General features: G+C 36.6%; 1 protein-coding gene across 2 annotated transcripts in view; it reads right to left on the bottom strand.

The window, feature by feature from the left end:
* The window catches only part of PRR16 (proline rich 16), a 124,374-nt gene extending 100,922 nt beyond the window's left edge, over nucleotides 1-23,452 (bottom strand). For both annotated transcript variants that reach the window (XM_015887442.3, XM_088129958.1), the window contains exon 1: nucleotides 21,325-23,452. In XM_015887442.3, coding sequence (XP_015742928.2) covers nucleotides 21,325-21,507 — 183 coding nt within the window. In that variant the 5' untranslated portion in view covers nucleotides 21,508-23,452. The remainder of the gene's footprint in view (nucleotides 1-21,324) is intronic.
* Nucleotides 23,453-23,834: the final 382 nt, after the last annotated feature.

Below are 23,834 nucleotides of genomic sequence, written 5' to 3'. Positions count from 1 at the left end.
ACCCTGCAACAGTTGTATGTCCCCTTGTTCAGTGCCATGATAACTTCAAACAGTTGCTCAACGAGGGGTTGTTAAGCAAGGACTACCTGTACCAAGCATATTTTTTCATACTTCCCCACAGCACAACTCCACACACTTCTGCATTATTTTTTTCACTGCATTTCAAGCAGCTTTCACATTTTATTTCCTTATTTTTATATTATTTCCCTTTGTCCATTTTTCATTCATTTTGTTGAGAGATTAAAATCTATCTTTTTTTCACTCAAGACTTATATTTTACCTTCCTGCAATGATTCTATTTTAACTCTCCCTTCTTTTACTTTTTCTTCCACACTCATTTTTTTCCAACATTGCCATTCAGAACCTCTCTTCACCCATGAATTCTACACGTTTTTTCAACCTTCCATCATAAACAAATTAATCAAGTTTTAGATTTAAATTCACTAATTTATCATGTATACATATGACTAGACATCTGCTTGAATTATGTATTCCAAACAAACAGATCTATTTCTAAGCAATATTCACCAAGCAGTCAACATTCTCATTCATTCTTGGGTCTCTTAATAACCCAGTCACTTTTTCACTTCTCTCCTGTCTCATCCCTACTTAGTACCTGTGACTTAGGAAAATAGTTTTTCCCCCTAATAACATTCAGTTAGAAAGCTGAACAATTTTCCCAAAATTCATCTCTGGTTCATTATCACTACTCAATACAGTATATTAAAATTATTTATTCATAATTAAATCTACATCTTAACTTCCCTGCATATCGTAATCACCTGATGGGGGGAGGTTCCAACAGCTACAACTTCATGGACCAGCTGTAAGCCTCCTCGTTCAGCACTGTTGTAACTCTGAACGGTCACTGAACGAGTGGTTCCTAAGCAAGGACTACCTGTATAAATTATGTTTAAATTACCATTTAATTCTCTTACATTCCAAGCAGTAATCTTGAATATGCTGTGGATATTACCCAATGGGCCCAAAGATACTGACCTCCCCTGCCCTTCATAGCTTTGGGCAACTGAGCCTTTCACTTAACACTCTTTGGTAAGATAGGGAAGTATGTTTTTAAGTATTAAGTTATTAGCGTCAGTCATATCTGAGTCCATACGCGGTATTCTCTGGTAGTGATCAGAACAGTACTGGTCAGTTTGGGCATATTTTAGAAAACCAAAGCCCATTTTTACTATTATTCTATGCAAGCTAGGATCTCTAGAGTCTACTTTGCAAGACAAAATATTGTGTGTGTCCTAACAACTACTGAAGTATATGCAAGGCACTGAAACACACTTAGGATGCACTTATCCAGACAGCAGGGAAAGATACTTGGGCACATCTTTCAGATCTGCTTAGACAATAAATTGCAGAATAAACAGTATAAATATAGTCCCCAAATCATATTTATTTTTGAGTATAGGTAGGTTGTAATTAGTGCAAGTTTGAATAATCTGGTATTTGATTTAGTGCAAATTGTAAATTGATACCAGGTCGCATTTAATGTGACCCAGAATGCAAGGCTAGTGTATGTGCAACTGAGGCTAGCACAGTTGCAGTTGGGGTTTTAGATGCTGCTAATTTTCACGTCTGCAAAATAGAGAAAGGAAGGTTCCATCAGAGGAAAACAATACAAGTTTAAAAAAGAAGAAGCTCGTTATTACATTAGAGCAAAAATTTGATGTAATTGAACAACATGAACATAGTCATAGCAATGCTAAAATACGATGAGATGTTGGAATGCCTGAACCTACAACAGAATTTTTTGTTTTTATTTTGCTTTCTATAACAACTCTGTTAGCAAAAATTTAAATTATAAGTATATTCTTTTTATCCTTATCCTCAACTTACAACCATAATAGGGACCGGAAAATTAATTGTTAAGCGGCGTAATCATTAAATGAGGCATCATAACCACACCCAATTTTATGACTTTTTCTGCTGCAGTTGTTAAGCGAATCACCACAGTCATTAAGAAAGGCATCACATGACTGCAATTTGTGATCGTCCCTGATGGCTTCCCCATTGAATTTGCTTGTCAGAAGCCAGCTGGGAAAATCAGAAATGGTGATCACATGACCGCAGGATGCTGCCACCATCCTAAATGCAAGATAGTTGCCAAGCACCCAAATCATAATCACATGACCATGAGGATGCTGCAACATTCGTAAGTGTGAGGACTAGTCATATGTCACTTTTTTCAGCACCATTGTAACTTCAAATGGTCACTAAACGAATGGTTGTAAATTGAGAACTACCTGTGCTGTAATATTTCATTAATATACATATCACAATTTATGTTCAAAAATGTTCATTGTCTATTTCTGTCAAGCTGGAACCAATTACCATATTTTCCATAGAAATATCACTTCAAATAGTGTGAATTTGAATAATGCAACCATTTCATGGGATTCATTAACTGTACTAACTGAGACCTATCTGTACACAGAATACATTAACTCTCTATATCAAATAAAATTTTGATACAAGAAAATCATGTTTTGAGGACATATAAGAACAACTTTCCTGCCAAAGTTAAGCAGATTTAGGACAGATCAGAGCCAAATAATGAATAATTATTTTGTTAATATTTTATAGCAATTTATATCAAACATCAACTCCCTGATAATATGCAAGTGACAAAATCAAATTAGATGCTAAATAGCTACATATATTAATAATGCATTATTGATACACCCTTTTTCTGTATTTTGGATAGACATATAAAATGAACAAAATATATCTTCTGATTTAAAAATGCAAGCAGCAATAGCAGGTGTTGAATCAATTTATTGTCCTTGTGACATGAAACCAAAGTTTTCTATTGTGTCCTTAAATATTATCACTTATCATGTAACTTCAGAAAATATATCACTGTTACTTAAGCAAACATTGGATGGGCTCCAAAAGTGGAAACACAGTCATGCCTATCTGACTTGAATACATTTTTCAGTTCATACTGATGTCCTGCCACGGCAATATTACTTTTTTTTGAAAATCAGGATTTATGTATTCTGTAATTTAGCTCATAGCTATGGCAAACCTAGATAGCATATTAAAAAGCAGAGACGTCACCTTGCCGACAAAGATCTGCATAGTCAAAGCTATGGTTTTTCCAGTAGTAATGTATGGCTGTGAGAGCTGGACCATAAAGAAGGCTGAGCGCCGAAGAATTGATGCCTTTGAACTGTGGTGCTGGAGAAGACTCTTAAGATTCCCCTGGACTGCTAGGAGGTCAAACCAGTCAATCTTAAAGGAAATCAACCCTGATTGCTCATTGGAAGGATTGATAATGAAGCTCAAGCTCAGATACTTTGGTCACCTAATGCGAAGAGAGGACTCTTTGGAAAAGACCCTGATGCTGGGAAAGATGGAAGGCAAAAGGAGAAGAGGACAGCAGAGGATGAGATGGTTAGATAGCATCACTGAAGCAATGAGCATGAAACTGAGCAAACTCAGGGAGGCAGTGAAGGACAGGAAGGCCTGGTGCAATATGGTTCATGGGGTCACGAAGAGTCGGACACGACGACTGAACAACAAATTTAGCTCATAGTTGTACAATGTACTGCATTTTATGGGTTTTGGAGATGCACAGGAGCATTGACTGCAGCTGACACAAATATTTAGAAAACTGACAAAAATGTGATAGATGCATTATTCTTCCAGGATTCATGATGTTTGTGCACCAAGCATATATGCTACAGTAGACTTAATTTTGCCACTCAGCATTATATCAGAATTAAATGCTTTTGCAGACTAATGCATGGCAGATACAAAATGGATTCAGTAAGATTCTTTCTCAACAAATATGCATGGTCACCATAAGCTGTGCATAAAAAGGCTCCTTGTGATCTTATTTATGTCTTCATATTGCTGCATGTCTAGAAATGTTTCTAGTAACTGAAGTTTTTATATGTTCATGTCATATGAATCTAACTAACCATAGGAGTCCAAAGAGTTTTCATAATGTAAAAATCTCAGCTAAATACAGGAAATATTTGCTTTTTAGCTGCTAAAACATATGCATATCTATAAACATATGTAAGCAGAAAGAACAACAGTAAGATATCAAATGTTCAATAAGCAGTAACCATATATAGAAGAAGAAGAATACTGGCAAGTTAAGACATACTTTAGGGATCATACAGATCAGACTAGGATCACTAAGATACAGAGCCTAGCATGAATTCTACATACAACTAATGAACTTACAACTTTTAAACTTTCCTGAAGTATGTAAAAAACAATACCACTGACAACTTTCTTAAAACATTCAAAATTTGGAATATGATTTCAAACAGCTAGACAAACACCGAGCACACTTGTCATGAAAGCTCACCTTCAAATTATTTTTGGAACCACTTGAAAGAAATGACATGTAAAAGCCATGCCCAATACACTCTGAATTTGTTCATTTCACATTGTTCCATTTCAACTGGAACCAAAATTACACACCAGATAATTAGAAAGATAAATGAATACTAAGAATGGTGTTCCAGAAATACTATTTAAAATACCTGCATATACAACAAAAATTCCAGAACTACATATTTTTCTATTATTTATTAATAATACAAAATATATAGTGTCCAACATTATACAAAACATAATACATAGCCTGAAATTAAAGCCAGTGAAAGTATCTTAACAGAATTCCTTAAATATTCTGATTCCAGGCTACTTAGGGCTTTACAATTCAGTGTTGGGCTTACAAGCAAACTAGTAACCCATGAAACTAAAGGAACTTCTATTTTATATAATTTAAGAATAATGTACATGATTATTATTAATGTACATGATACAGCTACATTCTAAACCAAGTGAGGCTTTTATACCATGTTCAAGCCCTGAATAAAGCAAATTATGTAATTTGGAAATGATAAAATTGTGAATTACCAAATCAAATTTGATTTCTCCAGGAAAGTGACAACTACAAAGTATGTTTAGGCTGCTATTAGGTCTCCTGTCTCAATTGGACATTTAAATATATGTCTACACGTTCAGAAATGTGAAGAGCAGAAGCATTAACAGTCTAAATATGAGGAAAAAGTTGAAGCTATTAAAGAAAAAAAACCAGTGGATTTAGACAAATTAACAGAATAATGTTATACACAAATTAAAGGTACTATGAATATGATAATAAATGTTCCAGATTTACTTGCCTCAGTGCTGAACAGAAAATATGAGGAAAAAATTGTTCTATTATTAATAATAAGGGCAAATCACCTACAACATTAAATAAATTAATATATTTTGAGATCCTATATCAGGCACTGTATAGATCAAATATCCCAGAACCAAAAGAAATAAATTACTATCTTAAGGATATATCCCTAAATCCCACATCCTTAGATCAGAGGAGGTCACTGAATAGAGATATCTATGTGTCACAAATATTCAATGTCATAAACAACCTGAAGGTTGATGAATTACCAGAACCTGATTCTCTAGTTCTTTTTATATAAAATTTAAAGACAAATTAGGTCCTTATTTATGTAAATTATATAATGATATTCTTAAAGGTGTCGAAGTGTTGATATATGGCAGGATTCAAGAATTTGATCATACTGAAACCAAACAGAGATCTGACAGAGATAGTTAATTACAGACCAATCTCACTGCTAAATCAAGATTTAAAATTTTTACAATTATATAAGCCACAAGACTGAAAGAGTAATAAAATTTATTAAGAATTTATTAACTTAGATTGATATGACTCTGTAAAAGAAAAGCAAGTCTCAGATCCTGAGATGTTAAATTTTATTAAATACAATCAAAAATACAGGCCATCTTTGGCTGTTTTTACTCTCGATGTATAATACAAATCCTTTGTTCAGTTAGAATAGCCTTTCCTAAGAAAAAACTTAAATATAATTTGGATCATAAAATTTACTCAGCAATTTTTAAACTATATAATACCACATAATATAATAGTGTAAATGCCACAGTAAGGACTAATAATTTTGAGCCAGAAACATTCCATATCTATAAAGGGACAAGACAGGGATACCCTTTATCACTTTATCACTTACTGTACATATTATGCATACAGCCTCTATCATGGAGAATCATGAACAATTGCAAGATAATAGATACTTATGTGAATAGGAAGTAAATGCATATGCTGATGATACTGAGCTCTTTTTATTTAACCCGACAAAAGAGCTGCCAATTATTATTCAAGAAATTAGCAACTATGGAAAATTAGCAGGATTGAAAATTAATTATAAAAAAACAGAAGCACTTTTCATAAATATAGGCTCTAAGATTCAGAAAGAAATTAAGAAACAATGCAACACTAAAATATGCCAAAAGTCAGTAAATTACCTAGGAATTAATATTCCAAAAATCTTATTTGGTGTGTTGTGACTATAAATTATAGTCTGTTGCTGAAAGCAATTTAAACAATAACCTAGAAAATCACTGAATTTGTACATTCTGGGCAAATTATCTGCCCTAAAATTATCAGTATTTCCAAAGTTGTTTTATTATTTCCAAAATATACCAATATCTTCGAATTCTAAGACCTTGAATGTTTGGCATATAAACAAGTATGTTCAACAGAAAAAGACTGAAAATAATAAAAAGCCTATTATTTCTGAAATCACAAAAAGGGGAATGGGGCTTCCCAAATATTTATACTATATATCATTTCAACTTAGACAATTTTTATTTTGGCTGGAAAACTTAAAAGTATAAGAAAGCGGGTAGAAATGGAGACTAAGTGGCTAACTAATCAGAGAACAGAATTGATACCTTTTTGAAAGCAAGAGATATAAAATATAAACCCTCAAGTGTTCTCTGAAGTTATGGAGGAACTGAGGGAAAAAAATTAGTTCCATCTCCTTCCCCATTAATGACAATTATGGGTTATGAATCTTTCCCAAACAATTTAGCAGAGCTATCTACTAATATGGAGACGCAGCAAAATCTGTTTAGATCAAAGGACTTTTTTTATAAATCATCATGTAATGACAGAATATATTTTTAAAGCAGAAACTGATGTGTATCAATCTTAGTTTATTGCAAATTACCAAAATGAGTCTTTTTGTTACAAATACAATCCATAAGATAGCAGTACTGTGACCATTAGCAGCATTTGAAAATCTTGTGTTAGAACTTTCAAAGTTCTCTAAACATCTTAAAGCCAAATTATATAATATTCTGTTAGAACTTGTTGAAGAAGTTCTTCTTCTTCTTGAAGAAGTTCACATCTCCCAAAGAAGTATGGGAATCAGATACAAGTCATAATATTTCTGACACCCCCTGGGCTACATTTTAGAAGAACCCAACATTACCATCAATATCAGCAAATATCAGGGGAAATTCCTTAAAAGTTATTCATAGTATATATTTGTAGTATTTTGCCACTATACAAATAAGAAAAATTACTGGAAAAGGCCCATATAATTGCTGGAAGCATGGCAAAGCAAAGGGCACCTATAGGCATGAATGGTGGTCCTGTACGGTTGTACAAAGACTCTGTCATAAGTAATTAGAGAGATGTATAGAATGGATATAGGAAAATTCAGCTATGGTCCCGAAATATGTTCACTGTCATTATTTAGTGAGGTAACCAAAGAACTAAAAATAAGGTAACTGTTCATAATGGTTCTGGCAAAGCTGGCTATAGGACAAAATTGTAACAATCCAGAGTCTCATAACTAAAATCCTGGTATGAAAAACTATGGAAATTGTTGTAATGGAAAAATTGACATATAAAAGATGGGAGGGATACATCAGAAAAGTTATGTTTGATTCAATTTGGAAAAAAAGTAATACTTTCTGCAAAGTATAATAGGCCCAACTTCTCTTTGTATATTCAAAAGGCTTTTTGTATATACAACATTTTTTGTATATACAAAAGTTGTAATTGGAATCTTGACCTGTTTTTAAACTTTTTAACTTTTTAACATCTCTGCTGGAGTTTAAACTGGTATTTTTTTTTAAAAAAAAGGTGTAGATAGAGAGTTAAGGATTTACTCTGTCACTTCTTTGCTAATCTCAGGACACTTCCTGCTTGCCTCTCTTAGTTGTACAGTATATAGCTAACTTGGTGCAAAGCTTTGCCTAAATGTACAATGTATTTCTTTAAATCTCATTTCTTTTATAGTTACAAACTCTGTTTCACTATTCATTGTTCAGGCCAGATTCCCACTCTAAGAAACACTCCCATGTAAACACAGAATGCCACTTTTATTTCGAACAATGGCTATGGATTCCGACTAGGCCCTTCTGCATGTGAAGACTGTACATTATAATTAAGCTAAGAATGTTCATGTTTACTGCCCCTGGAAAACATCAATGTTACAACAAGTAGACACTGTAGACAGGAATTATAGCTGCTAAGAAAAAGAATAAGCTCCACATCCTCTAATTGGTCCTGCATGCAAGACAAATTTTATGCACTGAGAATCTATTTTTACCGTTTTCCACAATTTTAAAGTGTATTTTTCATGTTTATTAAAGAGGAATTGTCAATAGTTTTAAGACAAACAAAAAATGATTCAGTAAGTCAATCAGAACATGGCAGGTTTAAAGCATGAATGGATTCAGTGATGCACAGAAACTACAATTTTTATGGCAGGCAATCAACTAAATAAATTGCTGGTATAGGCAACATTTGCATGAAGCCAAAACAATTATGCACACTAGCCACTATTTCTCTTGCATATCGTACAACACAGATAACCTCCATTTGGAGAGTTTTCTGCAGATTACTGGCAACACCTACCAGGTCTGTTTCCTTTTGATAAAAAGCTAAAGCACATTCATTTGCTTATTAAAAGTTATGCAAATAACTTTCAAAAATATGTTCAAGCTGATATTTTATATCTATAATAATATTTCCATGTGATACAAGGCAACAAAATTCTCTGGATTTATCAACTGAAAATGCATGCTAACCATGACCTTATCAGAAAATTCTGGATAGAAAACTTCACTGTCAGACTGCAAAATGCCTGAATTATGATATTACTTGTCTCTTTTTTTCTTTTGTATCTGAAGCTGTCTACAGTAAAGTACAAAATATTTAAAACTGCAAACATATTGATTCATTCACTTTCTCCCAAACACAGATTTCTATTCCTGAAATATTTGAAACGCAACTAATAAGTCAGTTTATCCATCTGGCAGAAATGTTCATGAGATAATTTTGCATTCTTGTCAAATATCAAAATCCCTTAACTCAATAGATACTATTCTGAAACTTGCAGAAAAGTTGAAGATAGATTTTAGGCTACAGTCCTGTAAGTATCAGGGAATAACTCCCATTTAACTTGAACAGTTAGAATTGCACATAACTGGGTGAAAAGACAGAATACTAAATTATCACTCTAGTCTACACTTTCCTCTTAAGTGTGAAACTAATTTCCATTTTCTCTCTCATGTGTGTATGTGTGTGTGTAATGCATGTGTGTATACACACACACATACACACACACATACAAATGAATCAGCGTATAGGCATCAATGTATGGACATGGTTAAAGTAAGGATGGTTCCAAAGACAAAAAGGTAAGGAGAGGTATAGGGTTTTGATATAAATCAGGCGTAGTTAGATTTCCTTTTCTTTCCCTTATCTCCTACCTTTAATTTATTTTGCTCATAATTTACTTTTTTCTGCTTCACATAACATTACTTACCCCAAAAAAGAATATTGTGATGTGTATGTATAGAGTGTTCTGGTGGCACAGAGCATGAACAAAAGCAAATAAATGTTCTCTGCTTTAAGAAACTTTGTAAAACAACAGAGATTTTTTCTATGTAATTCAAATCTGCCAATTACTTATAAGAAACAGATGTGCAGAGAATCATGAACTCTGTATGTTCACATAAGCACACTTGTAATTTGTGTAAACTTGCCCATTCTGATGCATGAATTCTGTGGGTGCTATTTTTCATAATGCGGGACTAGCAAATGGAGCTACTGTATTATTAATAAGTACTGTAAAAAGCATGTCGTTGCAGAATATGATGGAAGAACTATTACTAACCGTTATTATTACTACTGTAAGTATGGTCTAGTGAACAGAATATTAATTCAAATATTTGCTTCACTGTAAAGTTCCCTGGGGCCCTACAGCCAATGACTTCAACAGGATTGTTGTAAACATGAAAAGAGGGAAAAACTTCTATACTGTCTTAGTTTCTCTGAGGAGCTCAGCATGGAATTAAGAAAATAAGTAAACATATCAGCACAGCTTTTCACTTAAAATGCAGACTTTCTTGCACCTACTTATTTTTGTGTGGCACTATATGTGTTAAGAGTAGCATCAGCAAAATCTTTGATATAAGAAATACTGTTCTGGATTGGATCAAGTCCCATCTATTTTTCCATGTACCTAGCAGTTAGACTGACACTTAGAAAAAGGCTTAAACTGGACAAGATCAAAAGTAACCTCCCAGAATTGCTACTGACAGCCATATAATCCCTAACATAGGAGACAGTATTCAGTTAACTTAGTTTAATATACGTTTAGCATATATTAATTATAATTTAAAAATATAAAATACGTACTAGTACCACAATACAGAACTAGTCACTGATTCTTCTATTCCCCACACATTTCATCTAAACACTTTTAAAAGTCATTCAAGTTGGTGCTGCTGCTACCTCTTATGATATCAAACTCCTTTTATTGTTCTCACATAATACAAGAACCCAGAGTCAGCTCTTCAGCCCCACTGAACTTGCTCATATGCAAAAAGCAGCTCCCATGGAACCATTTTCTGAGATACCACAAATCATTGGGTTTGAGATTTAATATTCATGAAGAAAATCCACCTGAATTCATAACTCGGATTGTTCAAAAATTTGTTCCCATAAGTAACATTTAGATATATTAGATAAAGCCATCTAGATATTACTACATAGGACTGTTACACTATTACATAAGTTTGAAGTACTCTCTTAAGTTTATTCAATTCTAAGTATTGGCTTAGGCAGTTAGCCAAGTTCCCTGACAATTCAAACAGCGTATGACTAAATTCAAGCTAACAGAGCAAAACCCTGATGCAGTTAGAGACTGAGCCAGCAAAACACTTCAGTGATTGAGCTCTCAGAGTTAGCAGTCCTTTGAACCTACATTTACACAGCTTCTCATATCTAATTCCTCTAACAGAAAAGATCTAAATCCCTTGCAGATTACGCATGGATAAACCCTAGGTGACTTTATAAATTATACAGCTGACAGAAGAGGATACATGAGGTCGCAGATTATTCAACATGATGCCTTGGATAGGATGGGCTCTCGTCAGAGTTTCACAAATTTTTATTTGACCTTTGTGAATAAAGATGTTGTTGTTGTTGATATATATAAGGACAACTCCTTCTATACAGCTAACAATGTAGAAACTTATTTTCTGAAGTAGACTGGAGCCTGAAAATAGACAGACTGAATTACATTTATAAATCAGCCAACCCAACAGCAAAACCAAGAAAAAGTTTCAGCAATCTTTGTACCTTGCCAATAACAATCGGAATTCACTGTTGAAGCATTTTTTTGTGTATTTTCTTCTTCTATTTTTGCCTCTTTTGTTGTTCATATTTTAAAATAAGATATTTAGAATAAATATTTAAGATAGCAAATATGACTCATGCTTATGAACTAAGCATCTTCAGTTAACATGCCATTTACAATCAGGCTTGTCAGAAAATGATTGCCCGGTTATTAGTTACTAGTGCTAAACAAACGATTTGAGATTGCACTTTGAAAAGCAGCTACTCTTGAAGCATTGAGCCAGCCCTCATCCCGTGGAAGACCCACTGTGGCTTTTCCAGGTGGTCTGCTTATCAGTGCACCAATTAACACTTCCACTGAAACTGCTAGCAAAGGATAGCATAGAAGCTATGCATGAACATTCACTGAGGAACAACCTGTGAAAGCCCTCAAAGCAGCTTTGCCAAGACTTCTAGACGATGAGTCTGACTAAAAGCTTTGCTGACACAAAAGAGTACCAAGAACATCTTCCAAATTCTATGCAAATATTTCTTCTGTGATAAAAATTCACCTGTGTCATTTAAGAGTGCCTACATATTTCTTAATGGCCGTAAGAATAAGAAAATGGTTTTTCAATGAGAGATATGTCAGTCCTCTTCCATCTGTACTGTACAGTATAGCATAGTGCAACATATTTCATTTTTGCTGTACTGACCATAATACACAGGTTCCTATCCTCAAGCAGCTTGTAAACTAAAATAAAACAGGAACTAGTAAAGAAATAGGAAAACAATGGATGGGGAAAAAAGAGAGCGAAATATATTAAATTCAACACAAAACTACATTTTGGCTTAGTTTCAATAGCTAATGAGGTTGAGGCAATTAAGATTTCACATTTTTTTTTAATTGACTCCCACAATTGTTTTTTCCAATAAATGTTTATTTGGCAGCCATTTTCTCATAATAGAAGTAAAGTGAGACAAACCATCTAAAACAAAGATGTCTCAGTTGTTAACACTGAATCTGCAGGGAAGGAGTTCATGATTAAATTCTCCCACATAAGGCAATGGTAATTTTTTTGTAAACCATTTTCCTCTCCCAAAGTTCTTTGCAAAAACTTTGAGTAAAGATTTATCAGGGATAGCATCAGTTTATTTCTTCCAAAATTGTTTATTAGGCCTAGTTTTATGTTTCCAATTTATATGAATACTTAAAATTAAAGAACTATGCTGAGGAAAAGTACTGTATGTACATTTATCCATTTTCAATATATTTAAATAAAAAGGAGGTGCATTCTTGAATTCTGAGGCCTAATTTTATTAAAAGGAATGTCTTGCATGGATTTAAATTTCAGTTTTCAGCTGGCACTCTCCATTAAGCTAATTGTTGTAATAGCCAGAAGACTCAGAATTGACCATATAAGCCATATTTTTCAGGTACTGCTGATATTAAATATGTCTGGGGGTGGAACAAACGCTGCAAATGAAAGGCAATAATATAAAATAAGTTAGGCCATGCTACTGCCCTGCCTTTTTTTTAATGATTTATTTGTTTGTTTATGTATTTACAATATATAACACTCATTCCCCAAGGCTCCAAGCAGTTTAAAATCAGATCACAAGGGGAAAATGCTCAAGAACAATAAATCCACTGAAAATAACAATAACAAAAATCACAATGGTGTTATAAGAGATTAAAAGAAAGAAAGTTGTGTGCCAGCCAATGCATCCCAATGTTGAAAGCATGCCTTTCTCCTGAGCTAGATGGAAAAGTCATGTCTTAACTACTCTACTGAAACTCAGGAGGGAAGAGGTAGACTGGGTAGCCATATGGAGGGAGTTTCAAAATATGGATGCAGTGATAAAAAATTCCTGTTTCTTGGTCCTTTCAGAGGGCATTCTTGGAGAGCCAGAACGTAGAGGGAGTTTGATCTGATTGGATGGGCAAATCCAGTCAGAAGGCAGTTTCTCGGATAACCAGTTACAGAACCAGGTAGGACTTAAAGCTGATAATCAGCATCTTGAATTACACTTAGAAGACAACTGACAACCAGTGCAACTCCTGAAGTAGTGAGGCTACCCGAGTGTAACAAGGAAAACCCATTATTGCTCAGGCCACTGCATTTTGTACCAGCTGTAGCTTCCCAAAGTTTCCAAGGACAGAACCATGTACAGCGTATGACAGTAATCCAAAAAAGTCATGACCAGTATATGAGTGACTATAAGCAAGGTTTCCCAATCCCGGAATGGCTACAAATGGTGCACAAAATGTAACTGTGAAAAAGCTTTCCTGTCCATAGCTATCACCTGCTCCTTCAGTAGGAGCTGTGAATCCAGGAGGACACTCCCCCCCCCAAGTTGTAGAACACCTCTGAGCAGAAGACTACATTTTCAAAGCCAAAGACAGTGCTGCCCTGGAATCATCTGATCCACAGTTGTCTTGGAGTGATTAGGCTTGTGTCTGTTCCTCCCACTGTAGACACAGAGTCAGCACTTCTATTGCATCATCTGTTTGGCACAGTGGCCTAGATATATAATCTGGTATCATCAGCATATTGATGATACTTGAGCCCATGCTGATGGATGACCCAGTAATTTTATGCTGATGTTAAAGAGAAGTGGGAAAGTAAAGAGCCCTGGAACTCCACAGAGTAGAGATCTCTGGCAGATCTCACATCCCCAACCACTACTAACTGGAATCAACCCTTAGGAAAGATGAAAACCACCAAAAAATGAGGCCCCTAAGTCCAGCCCCTCAGAGTTGTTCCAAAAGGATACCATAGACGATGGTATTGAACATCACTGAGGTCAAGCAGGACATACAGATTCAACTGTCCCCCAGTCCAGGTGTCTCCAAATGTTATCCACAGTTGAGAGCAATGTAGTTAAAGACCATGCTGAATCCCAGTCTAAACCCAACTGCCATGGGTCCAGATAATCTGCTTCTTTCAAGGTCCTCTGAAATTGCAGTGCCACCACCTTTTCTAAAGTTGTCCAAAATAGTTAGATCAAGTGATCAAGTGCCACTACCAAAAGAAGATGGTAGTCTAAAGTTGTCCAAAATAGTTAGATCAAGTGATCAAGTGCCACCACTTTCTCTACCATCTTCTCCCAAAAGAAGATGGTAGTGTAAAGTTGTCCAAAATAGTTAGATCAAGTGATCAAGTGCCACCACTTTCTCTACCATCTTTTCCCAAAAGAAGATGGTAGTCTAAAGTTGTCCAAAATAGTTACATAAAGTGATGACTTCTTGAACAGAAGGAATGCCACAGCCTCTTTCAGAGATGGAAATACTCCCTTACCCAAATAAATGTTTTGAGAAGATTTCATTTTTAATCTTTACATCAAAGTTTCTTAATTTTGCAGTTTGAAATGGTGAGAGATGGGATTGCCAATTTTAGGCTGCAAAAAGGGGGTTGAAATCCACATGCAGCCCTGGTGCTTCAAGATATTAGCCTCAGATTTAAATTAATGGACATATTTCTTAAAAAGATACTTAGGCTTTGATTTCCTTAATGTTCACACATCTATGACTTTGTGAATGTATACTCTTAATATGTATCAGATCTTAAAATATTAGAATCCCAAAGTTCTCACTGTGGCCCACATGAGACATATATCTTAGATGAAAGGAAGAAACACAACAAAGGCCTGTACTGTTTTCAGTTGTGCTCCATGACAACTTTGCTTTCCAGGAAAAAGACTAGGCAGCTGTGACTAGAGGGAGTTGAACTGCTAGACACAGATTCAAAACCCCACAAAATATAATCCTCAAATGCTGTCACTATTTCAGAAAACATGTTGCTGGGACTACCATCTACATTTATTCCAAGGACCTTGCAGCCAGAGCTATCATTTCTGGGTTGCAAACAGATACAGAAAAGTCCACCCATCAAGTGGTTATCCAGAGCTTTGTCCTACTGAAGCAGGCCCTCATAGGTCCAAAGGCACTTTAGAGGGAGAGAGAGGGGAAAAAAGGAATACTGATAGTAAAGAGAAGAAAAAATAAGGGTATGAAAGAAGGAAAAAAAAGCCCCCAGAACTTCCCCCTCCCACTATGCCAGAGAGCATTAATACAAGGCAGTTATTATTATAAAGAAAAAGAAAATAAACCTAGTGCCAACCTTGATCCATACTCAGACCAATTCAGTCTCAAATATGTCCTCAAATATATTTGAAAAGCCTCCCTTTTACTGACCTCTGTTTGCTTCAATTCCTTGTCTTCCAATCTTTAAAAATCTCTCTTTTTCCAGCTATTTTTTCACATTCTTATTTCTTAGGTGACTATTAACTCACTTCACAATTCTGCCACTTTCCTCAGCCGTCTAGTCCCTAGGCTCCCAGTCTTTAGCTTTGTTATTTCTTGAATTATTCACCCAGGTCTTTCTAAATTGCCCATGTCATTCCTTCTTTTCCTAGGGCTTATACGAATGAGGTTTTTTTCTCTGACAAAGTAGCCTCTCACTCTCTGCAGCAATGATGGAATATTGTAGACAATCTATTCCAATCAGCTCCATCCTCTCATAAAACAGATTCACTGACATCACAACAGTTCATTCAGTTGGTAACAAAAGTTTTGTTGTTTACCCAATGCTTGGCTCATACCTGCTATATGCTGCCGTTCTTTTAAAAAAAAAGAAAGAAAGAAAAGCTAATTTAAGCAATAAATCAACCACACTACATAACAGCACAACGCATTTATTTAGTATAAATGCACTGTACATTTATTTAGCATCAGTGCCTGGTGCTGTATAAAATCATAGTCCCTGTAATTGCCAAGAAACATTTACATACAACATTTCCATCATTATCGTAACGCAAGACAAATATTTGAAACTGTAATATTACTTGACAGCATAATTGAATATACTGTAGTCATAATTAAAGTGAACTTATTGACACCAATTATACTTAAGTGAAAAGTTACTAAATAAAACCACATTGATTGCAGTGTGAAATATAACTAAGTCTGGACTTAATCCACTATTTAAAAGAAAATATTAAAAATGGGTAGGAAAGATGATAATGCATCACTGGTAGAAAATTACATCTAATAAGGAAATAGAAGCTTTAGTTCATATGTATGCAGTATACACATGTGTATAAGATACACACTGCTGCTCTTAAAGCTGCTTGCTTAAAAAGATAAGTTAATATCTATATTTCTCTTTTTAAAAAGAGTTTACCTAGTTGCATTGGACAAAATACAACTCCATTGTTTTAACTATAAAACGGAAAGAAGAACAGATAGCCTTTATCCAGATGAACACCATTCTCAGTACAAAGTATATTCTTATGCTCATTAGCTTATAGCTATGCCTCCATATGCAATTAAGAATGCAGTAGAAGCTCTTTTTTTTTAATCAGGCATTTAAAAATATAAAATGTTGTATTATATCATAGTCTATTTAGTTTATCTTTCTGTCCTCATAATGGATAACCAGATGTGTATTGGAAATCCACAAGCAGAACATGAATTAAAGAGGACCTCACATATGTGTTTTCCAGCTACTAGTACTGGGAGGTATTATGCTATATAATTGAAAGGAACATATAGCATCATAATTAGATTTTTTTCACAATTTCTACATTTTGGATTAGTATTTTCATCAAACCATCCACCTAAGATATATTTTCTAATTAATCACCACCAGAGTCATAAATAAGAAGTTAGGATTTCATTTTGTTTTAATAACGTACCCTTTTTAAAACAGGTTTGTATTTGCTGTATTAATGGTGATTCCCTACTTTGGAGAGATTTATAACTCTTGTTTTCCTTCTTTGTTGTAGTCACCTATTAAATCATTTGATGTCATTAACAACCTTGGCCAATTCATAACTCCTCACTTCATTCACATTCAAGTTAGGTTAATTTCAATGGGGAAATCCCATATTTAATCTGCTTGCTCCAAGAAGATTCCTATTGTCCTATTCTTCATTTCTGTTCTTTAATCGCTTACAGATTTCTAATCTTAATCCCATGACTACTAAATTTGTTCAGAAGTAGGTGATGAGAATCAAGATCCTTTGGAAAGGCTATGTAAGCAATGTCTACTGATTTACCTCTTCAATAAGTTTGTTGATATTTTCAAAAGACTTTGAGAGATAGGATTTACCTTTGTAGGTACCACACTGGGACTTTTTCAGCAAAAGGTGCCCTTCTATATAGTTGTAACTTTCCACCAGCTTCATTAAACAGTTAAACAACCATTAAGTTAACCAACCAACCAGTATTTCTTTCTTGAAGCAGCCATGCTCCCCCGATAGAGTGAATCTAGTATCTTCAACTATACTTTTGTCCTTAAAAGACACAAGACCAACATATTGTCAGGAATTGGTTTCATTGGTTTAAAACCCATTAAATTATTCAACTAATAATAACTAATAAGACTAATAAGTCTTCCTCTGATGACTGGATGGGAAGCCATTCAGGTATCCTATTTGCACTACTGGGTTCCATAAAGGAACAGTGAAATATACTATCTAAATACACAAGCTAATACTTCAGTCTATAATTTTTTTCACTGTTTCCTTAGCAGTCAACAAGCTTGTGCAACGTAAGTTATTAAACAAATTAGGCATTCTGCAATTTCAAAGAGACCTTGCATGTCTAAGACAAGGCAGGAGTTGTGTGCTAATGAACAGGGCCTTATATCTTCCTGCAGTAATCATTACATTAAAGATGTTGTTTTAGATGCATAATGTTACAATTTCAAGTCTTAGATTTTCCTGATAAGTTTTTACGCTGTAGCTTCCCTTCCATGAAAACCATCACAGTTAAAGGCAAATCATTTCTGGCAGCAAGCACTAAAGGCCATATTTATTGCTACTGGATTTTGCTTAGTGAAGCAGCCAATGATAATACATCCAAGTCACAGTAAATGTCATGTGACTTCTACTTACAGAAATCCTGCTTAGTTTCTTAGAAAGAAGCTCTCAGAAACTATATATAACATAAATCACATTAATGTGATAGAAAACAAGGGTTTGTTGCCAGATGCTAAAAAGTATATACACTATAGCAGAGTCAGTGCTCCAGTTTAAATATTAAAAGATAAAACTATTACACAAACTGCTTACATGAAGATAACCAACATTCACTATACTTAAAATGTGCATTAAGATTTGTCAGTTAAGGTAACAAACATTTTTGTCAAGGGAAGATATCCAATAAAGTGAAGAAAGGGCTAAGATATAAAATAGCTATTCCTGAATTATTCAAAGTTCTTCAAATTAAAAATTGTGTCTAAAATTTCTTAGAGAAGAATTCTCTTACAAAATTAGGAAAAATAGGAGAGTTGTATAATGTAATGTAGAGGATTATAAAGAATGCATACAAGCTTGGACTCAAAATCCAGTGCAAAATCCAAACATCTGTCTACCATTTTCATCACCAAAACAGAACAAAATGTAACCCACTAAAACGAAACATCAGAAAGAAATGAGGAAGCTCTGAGAAGGACACATAAGTTGCATTATTTGAACTGCAGTGTTTGCTACTACAGAACATCTCCACCGTAATTCTCTTTGCAAATTAAACTATAGGAGTTGACATTTGCCTGGCTAAAGGTTATATTATATTGGCTTCCAAGATATCTGAGGCCAATAGATCTTATATATAACATTTATTCTGTGATTCAACCCTTACAATTCAGATTTTTTTTCAGCAATTTCATTTTCAAACTATGAAATGATATTTTTACACTTCCAACTGCCACTCCCCCATACATTTATAGCCAATCTCTATAAATTTATTTATAAAGAAACTTCCCTGATGCTATATCATCCACCTGCTTACCTGTGCAAATATCTACAGTATTTAACTCAAGCAGATTTATATTTGAGTAATCATGTATCAGACTACACTATGAGCTAAGTGGGACTTAATTCCTGAGAGAAATTGTAGACCTTTACTAACGAAGCCTTAAATTGTGTCAACAACTGATTCTAATTCCCTCTTGTCATTCAGACGTACCCAATTCAGATAACAATTACAGGGTGTTAAGCATTAAGGACATAATGTCAAACAAGTGAAAGGGGAGGCAGCTCTTCATCCTTTCTCATGGCATTACAGGTAGACCTCAACTTATGACCACAATTGGGACTGGAACATCCATCGCTAAGCAATGTGATCATTAAGTGAGTCACGCCTGATTTTGTTGTGGTTTTTAAGTAAATCACTGGTCGTTAAGTGAACCACGCAGTCGTTAAGCAAATTCGGCTTCCCTGATTGACTTAGCTGGTCAGAAGCCCCCTGGGAAGTGATGCAACCATCGTAAATACATGCTGGTTGCCAAGCGCCCGAATTTTATTCAGCTAAATAGTCTGCCTCTGATGACTGGATGGGAAGTGATGTGACCACGGGAACGCTGTGATGGTCATAAGTGTGAGGATTGGTCGTAAGTTACATTTTTCAGCATCACTGTAACTTTGAGCAGTGGTTAAACTAATGGTCATAAGTCTAAGACTACCTGTATTCAGATCAGCATGTATACATTTGGATAAATAAAAAATGCATCTGTTGACTCTTGATACCTATTAATTATATTCACACAAGTATACATTTGAATATAATTTGTATAAAAGTGTCAGTCCTATATAACTGGATCTGATATTTTTCTGCTTCTACTGCACTATGAATTCCATAATCTTTTACAACCTATTAACTATCACAGCACAAGAGGTCCAAAAGCTGGAAAAAGTCATTAAAAAAATCACTCAAGAATGCATTCCCAAATTCTACTAGATCATATGGAACATCACACTTCACATCATGAAGTCTGCAGAAATGAGGAAAGCTGGGAGAGGAACTATTGATTGTGTTTAAAGAGAACAGTTGTGAAATGGATTTTGCTTGGGAATCGAGGAATTATATTCTTATTTACAGATCCTTGCAGGCAGATTACCTTTGTTGTTTTTGAGAGCTTGGTGGCTGCTTTATGACCACAGAACATAATTTGAGTCCTAAGAGTAGAACCTGGTATCCAAACAGGCCCACCTAAATTCAGCATAATCCCTCAGATTTAGATTACTTGCTGTATCCTAGCCCTGCCTCTAGGAATATCCCTTCCTTGCGAAAGACAGGAAGTTTAATAAGTTTCACCGGCTCAAAGCTGCGACCTCCCCCAACCTCTTAAAATAACATCCACAACAGAAAGAAGTGAAATAAGTAACTACCCTGGGAAAAGAAACCAAGGCATTCAGTGGCGTCGCTGCTGTCAGGAAGGGAAGTGAACGCAGTGACTAAACCTAACACCCAAGATACTGGGTGGGGAAGGGAAAAAGAGAGAAATGCCCACACATGGCTTCATTCGAAGAGATGGAGAATAGCAACTCCCGTTGCTGCTGTCGCTCGCCCGCCCGCCCGCCGCAACTCACAAGTGGGTAGCAATGGGGAAAGCATCCAGTTCTCCCCCGCCCCGCCAGCCCCAAGCCCCCCTCCCAAACTTGGAGGAGGTACTCCTTTCTGCTCTTAGTCATCCCAAAGAAAGCCAAAAGACTGCGCCGCCGCGTCTCGATCCCATCCTCCGCGGAGGCTCGGAACCAAGAAACAGTTTGAGAGGAAGCCAAGCGAGCACCCTCAGCTCGCCAACCGGTGAAAAGCCCAAGACAGCGGCCGGTCCGGTTGGTCCACCCCCACTCCCAGAGAGGGAGACACTAGTTGATTTCTCGCGGCCAGGCAAGACTCGAAAGTGTAACAAGTCTGGCGCAGTCCGGTCCACTCCTGCCGCCGCCGCTTCGGCCACAGTTCCCCAGGAGTTAGGGCGGTCCGGGCTGCGGGAAGCGCGGCAGGAGGATCGGGCTAACCCCAAGCGGCCCAGACTTGACGGTGGCTTGCTTTCTTTTTCTAGCCACTGCCACCCAGCCGGCGGTTCTCTCACCTCCTTCAGCTCCTTGGCCACGTCCTTCAGGTCCCCCAGGACTAATTCCAAATCGTCCACGATTATCTTGATCTGTTCCTTCACCTTGGCTTTGGAGGCTGGCGGCACCCCTTCGGCTGGAGAGGACACGGACGAGGAGGTGGCGGAGGAGGAGGATGTGGTCCCCTTAGACTTGGCTGACATTCTTTGGGGGAGCGCCGGGAGGGGGGAAAAGGACGGCAGGCAGGTCAGGAGAGCCGACTTGCCACGAGCGATGGACGACACTGCCGGTCCCCGTCCCTCTTTCGAGCCCCGGAGCTGCTGAAGCCGCTGCCTCTGCTCTGCCTGCACATCTTGGGCTCCGGTACCCGGGGCGCTGCGCTCCCGGCGCGCGCCGGCACTGCCATCAACTGCACTGAGCGAAGGAGCCCGGGCTGCAGGCAGGCGAGCAGACGGGCGGGCGTTGCGCCTGCGCTGGTCTCCCTTCCCCCCTCACACAGACACGCAGACATGCAGGGCGCTCCGCTCGCCTAGGGCTCCGGGAGGAGGCGGGTAAGCGCCAGTGGCACGCGTGGTTTTCCTCAAAGCCCCCGCCACATGGTTCGCTAAAACTCACAATCCGCTCGAATCCTTTGGACTGGGTGAACGAGAATAAGGGGCGGAAGGAGAGTCGCCTTTCGCAAACTTTCCCCCCCGCCCTGGACCTAAACAGAAAGAAAAACCGCTAGAAACGCCCCTCCCCCGGGATGGTTTGGCCCAGACTGTGGAAAGGCGTCAGGAAACTGTTTATTTTCTCTAGTGACTGCGACGGGAAAGAGGTGTAAGTGCGTAAGAGCCAAAGGAGGCGGAGAAAGAAGGTGGGGATAATTTTTCCACAAGACTCCCTTTTTCTCCCCCCGCCGGATTCTCGATTCGCTGGCAGGGCGCAGTCCCTAATTCCATCAGAACGCGCAGATGGGTACGGTGGTGGTAGATAGTTCGGATCTCCCCTAAAATCGCGTCGGTTCTGTTATTCGGGTTGGGGGGAGCGTATGTGTCAGTCAAGGAGCAAAGAGGCGACGAGACTGTTGGCTTTGGTTGCCGGGGGAGAATGGACTTTGTTTTAACCCACCTCGCTGTCTTTTCTTTTGAACAATTCTCCGACGGGCAGCGGATCGCGGGGTGCTCTGAGCGCGGTCCACGAGGTGTCTTTTGGCGAGGGCAAGAAATGCGCCTAACTTCTCGAATGAGATCTTTATAACGATGCTTGATTTCCTCTGAAAAGAGGAGTGTGTTAATACTAAATTATGACATAACAGCTACTAGGATTCAATTACCTTTATTACAGCGAGAGGGAGAGAGAGGGAAGGAACCCATTGGAATATAAAATTGTGAAATGACTTTATAGGAACGGGTTATAATAAAGAAGAAAGACAAACCCTGGAGGCTGACCAGTGCTTTCAGTGGGTTTCATGTTTCATAAGAGATTGTATAAAAAATATTTTTGATGGAATTTCTGAGCAATTAAGACAGTTGCACAGGGATCAGAGGGAATGACAGTCTCATCAAGAAACCACCTGGAATGTTAATAGAGAATCAGAACAAAATATCCTATATAATATAAATAATGATTATACATAAAAATTGTTGATAAAAACAAGAGTAAGTTATAAGAACAAGTTAAAATCTACTGCACATAGCATGTGAGTGGTCAATAGGATGCCTTTAAGACAACTATCTGGAATGGTTATTGAAACCTACACAAGCAAAACAAGAATATATTAGGGAGTAATTCCAACAAGTGGCACAAATAAACAAGAAAAAAAATAGTACATGTCTTAAGAACTGAGCAACGAAAACTGAAGAGCTCAGTGCTGCAAAACTATATTGCCAAATAAGAACTGTGTCTGTTTCAAGCAGCAGCACTCTAATATATAGGCAAGGAAAAACAGTTGCCTTATTTATTATGTAGGTCTTATTTTCTCACATTTTCCATAACAAGATATATCTGAACTATTCAGAAAATTCATTGTAAGTTTTTTTTAAGCTTTATCTTAAATTTCTGGTAAACACGCTATTTTTTGGTAAAAATTTCTATGTGGCTGAGTAATCAGAAGCAAAGAGTAAACTTGCAATATACACTGATTTCTGAGGAGTGAAAAACATTAAACTACTAGCGCCCAAATCTAGGTTTTGTTGTTGTTATTTTACTTTTGCATAATCCCTAGACAGATTGTGGAGACCATCTTTACAGTGATCAGTTGTAATATTCACTGAAAACTTTACTTCCACAATTCTGCTGAAAATTAAAATGGTATATTTTGGTTCTTAATTCATCACAGTTTCTGTATATTTCCTGTTTTCATGATACTTCATATATTTGCACTCATCAATAATGTCATTTCTTTAAATATCTTTATACTCATTCTGCTTCACTTCCGTGTTCTAAAATTAGTCAGTATGTTGCTTTTTTAACTCAAGGCAATCTGTTAGATATCTTTATCTAAGCACAGAAGGTACAGAGAGAACCACGTAATCATATCCATCTATAG

Source organism: Python bivittatus, unplaced genomic scaffold, assembly GCF_059951505.1.
Source record: "Python bivittatus isolate LINGU-HERP-01145 unplaced genomic scaffold, Pbiv_v1 ctg000850_np1212, whole genome shotgun sequence".
NCBI classification, from domain to species: Eukaryota; Metazoa; Chordata; class Lepidosauria; order Squamata; family Pythonidae; genus Python; species Python bivittatus.
The sequence above is the reverse complement of the archived record's forward strand: the minus strand, read 5'-3'. Positions and strand labels throughout refer to the sequence as shown.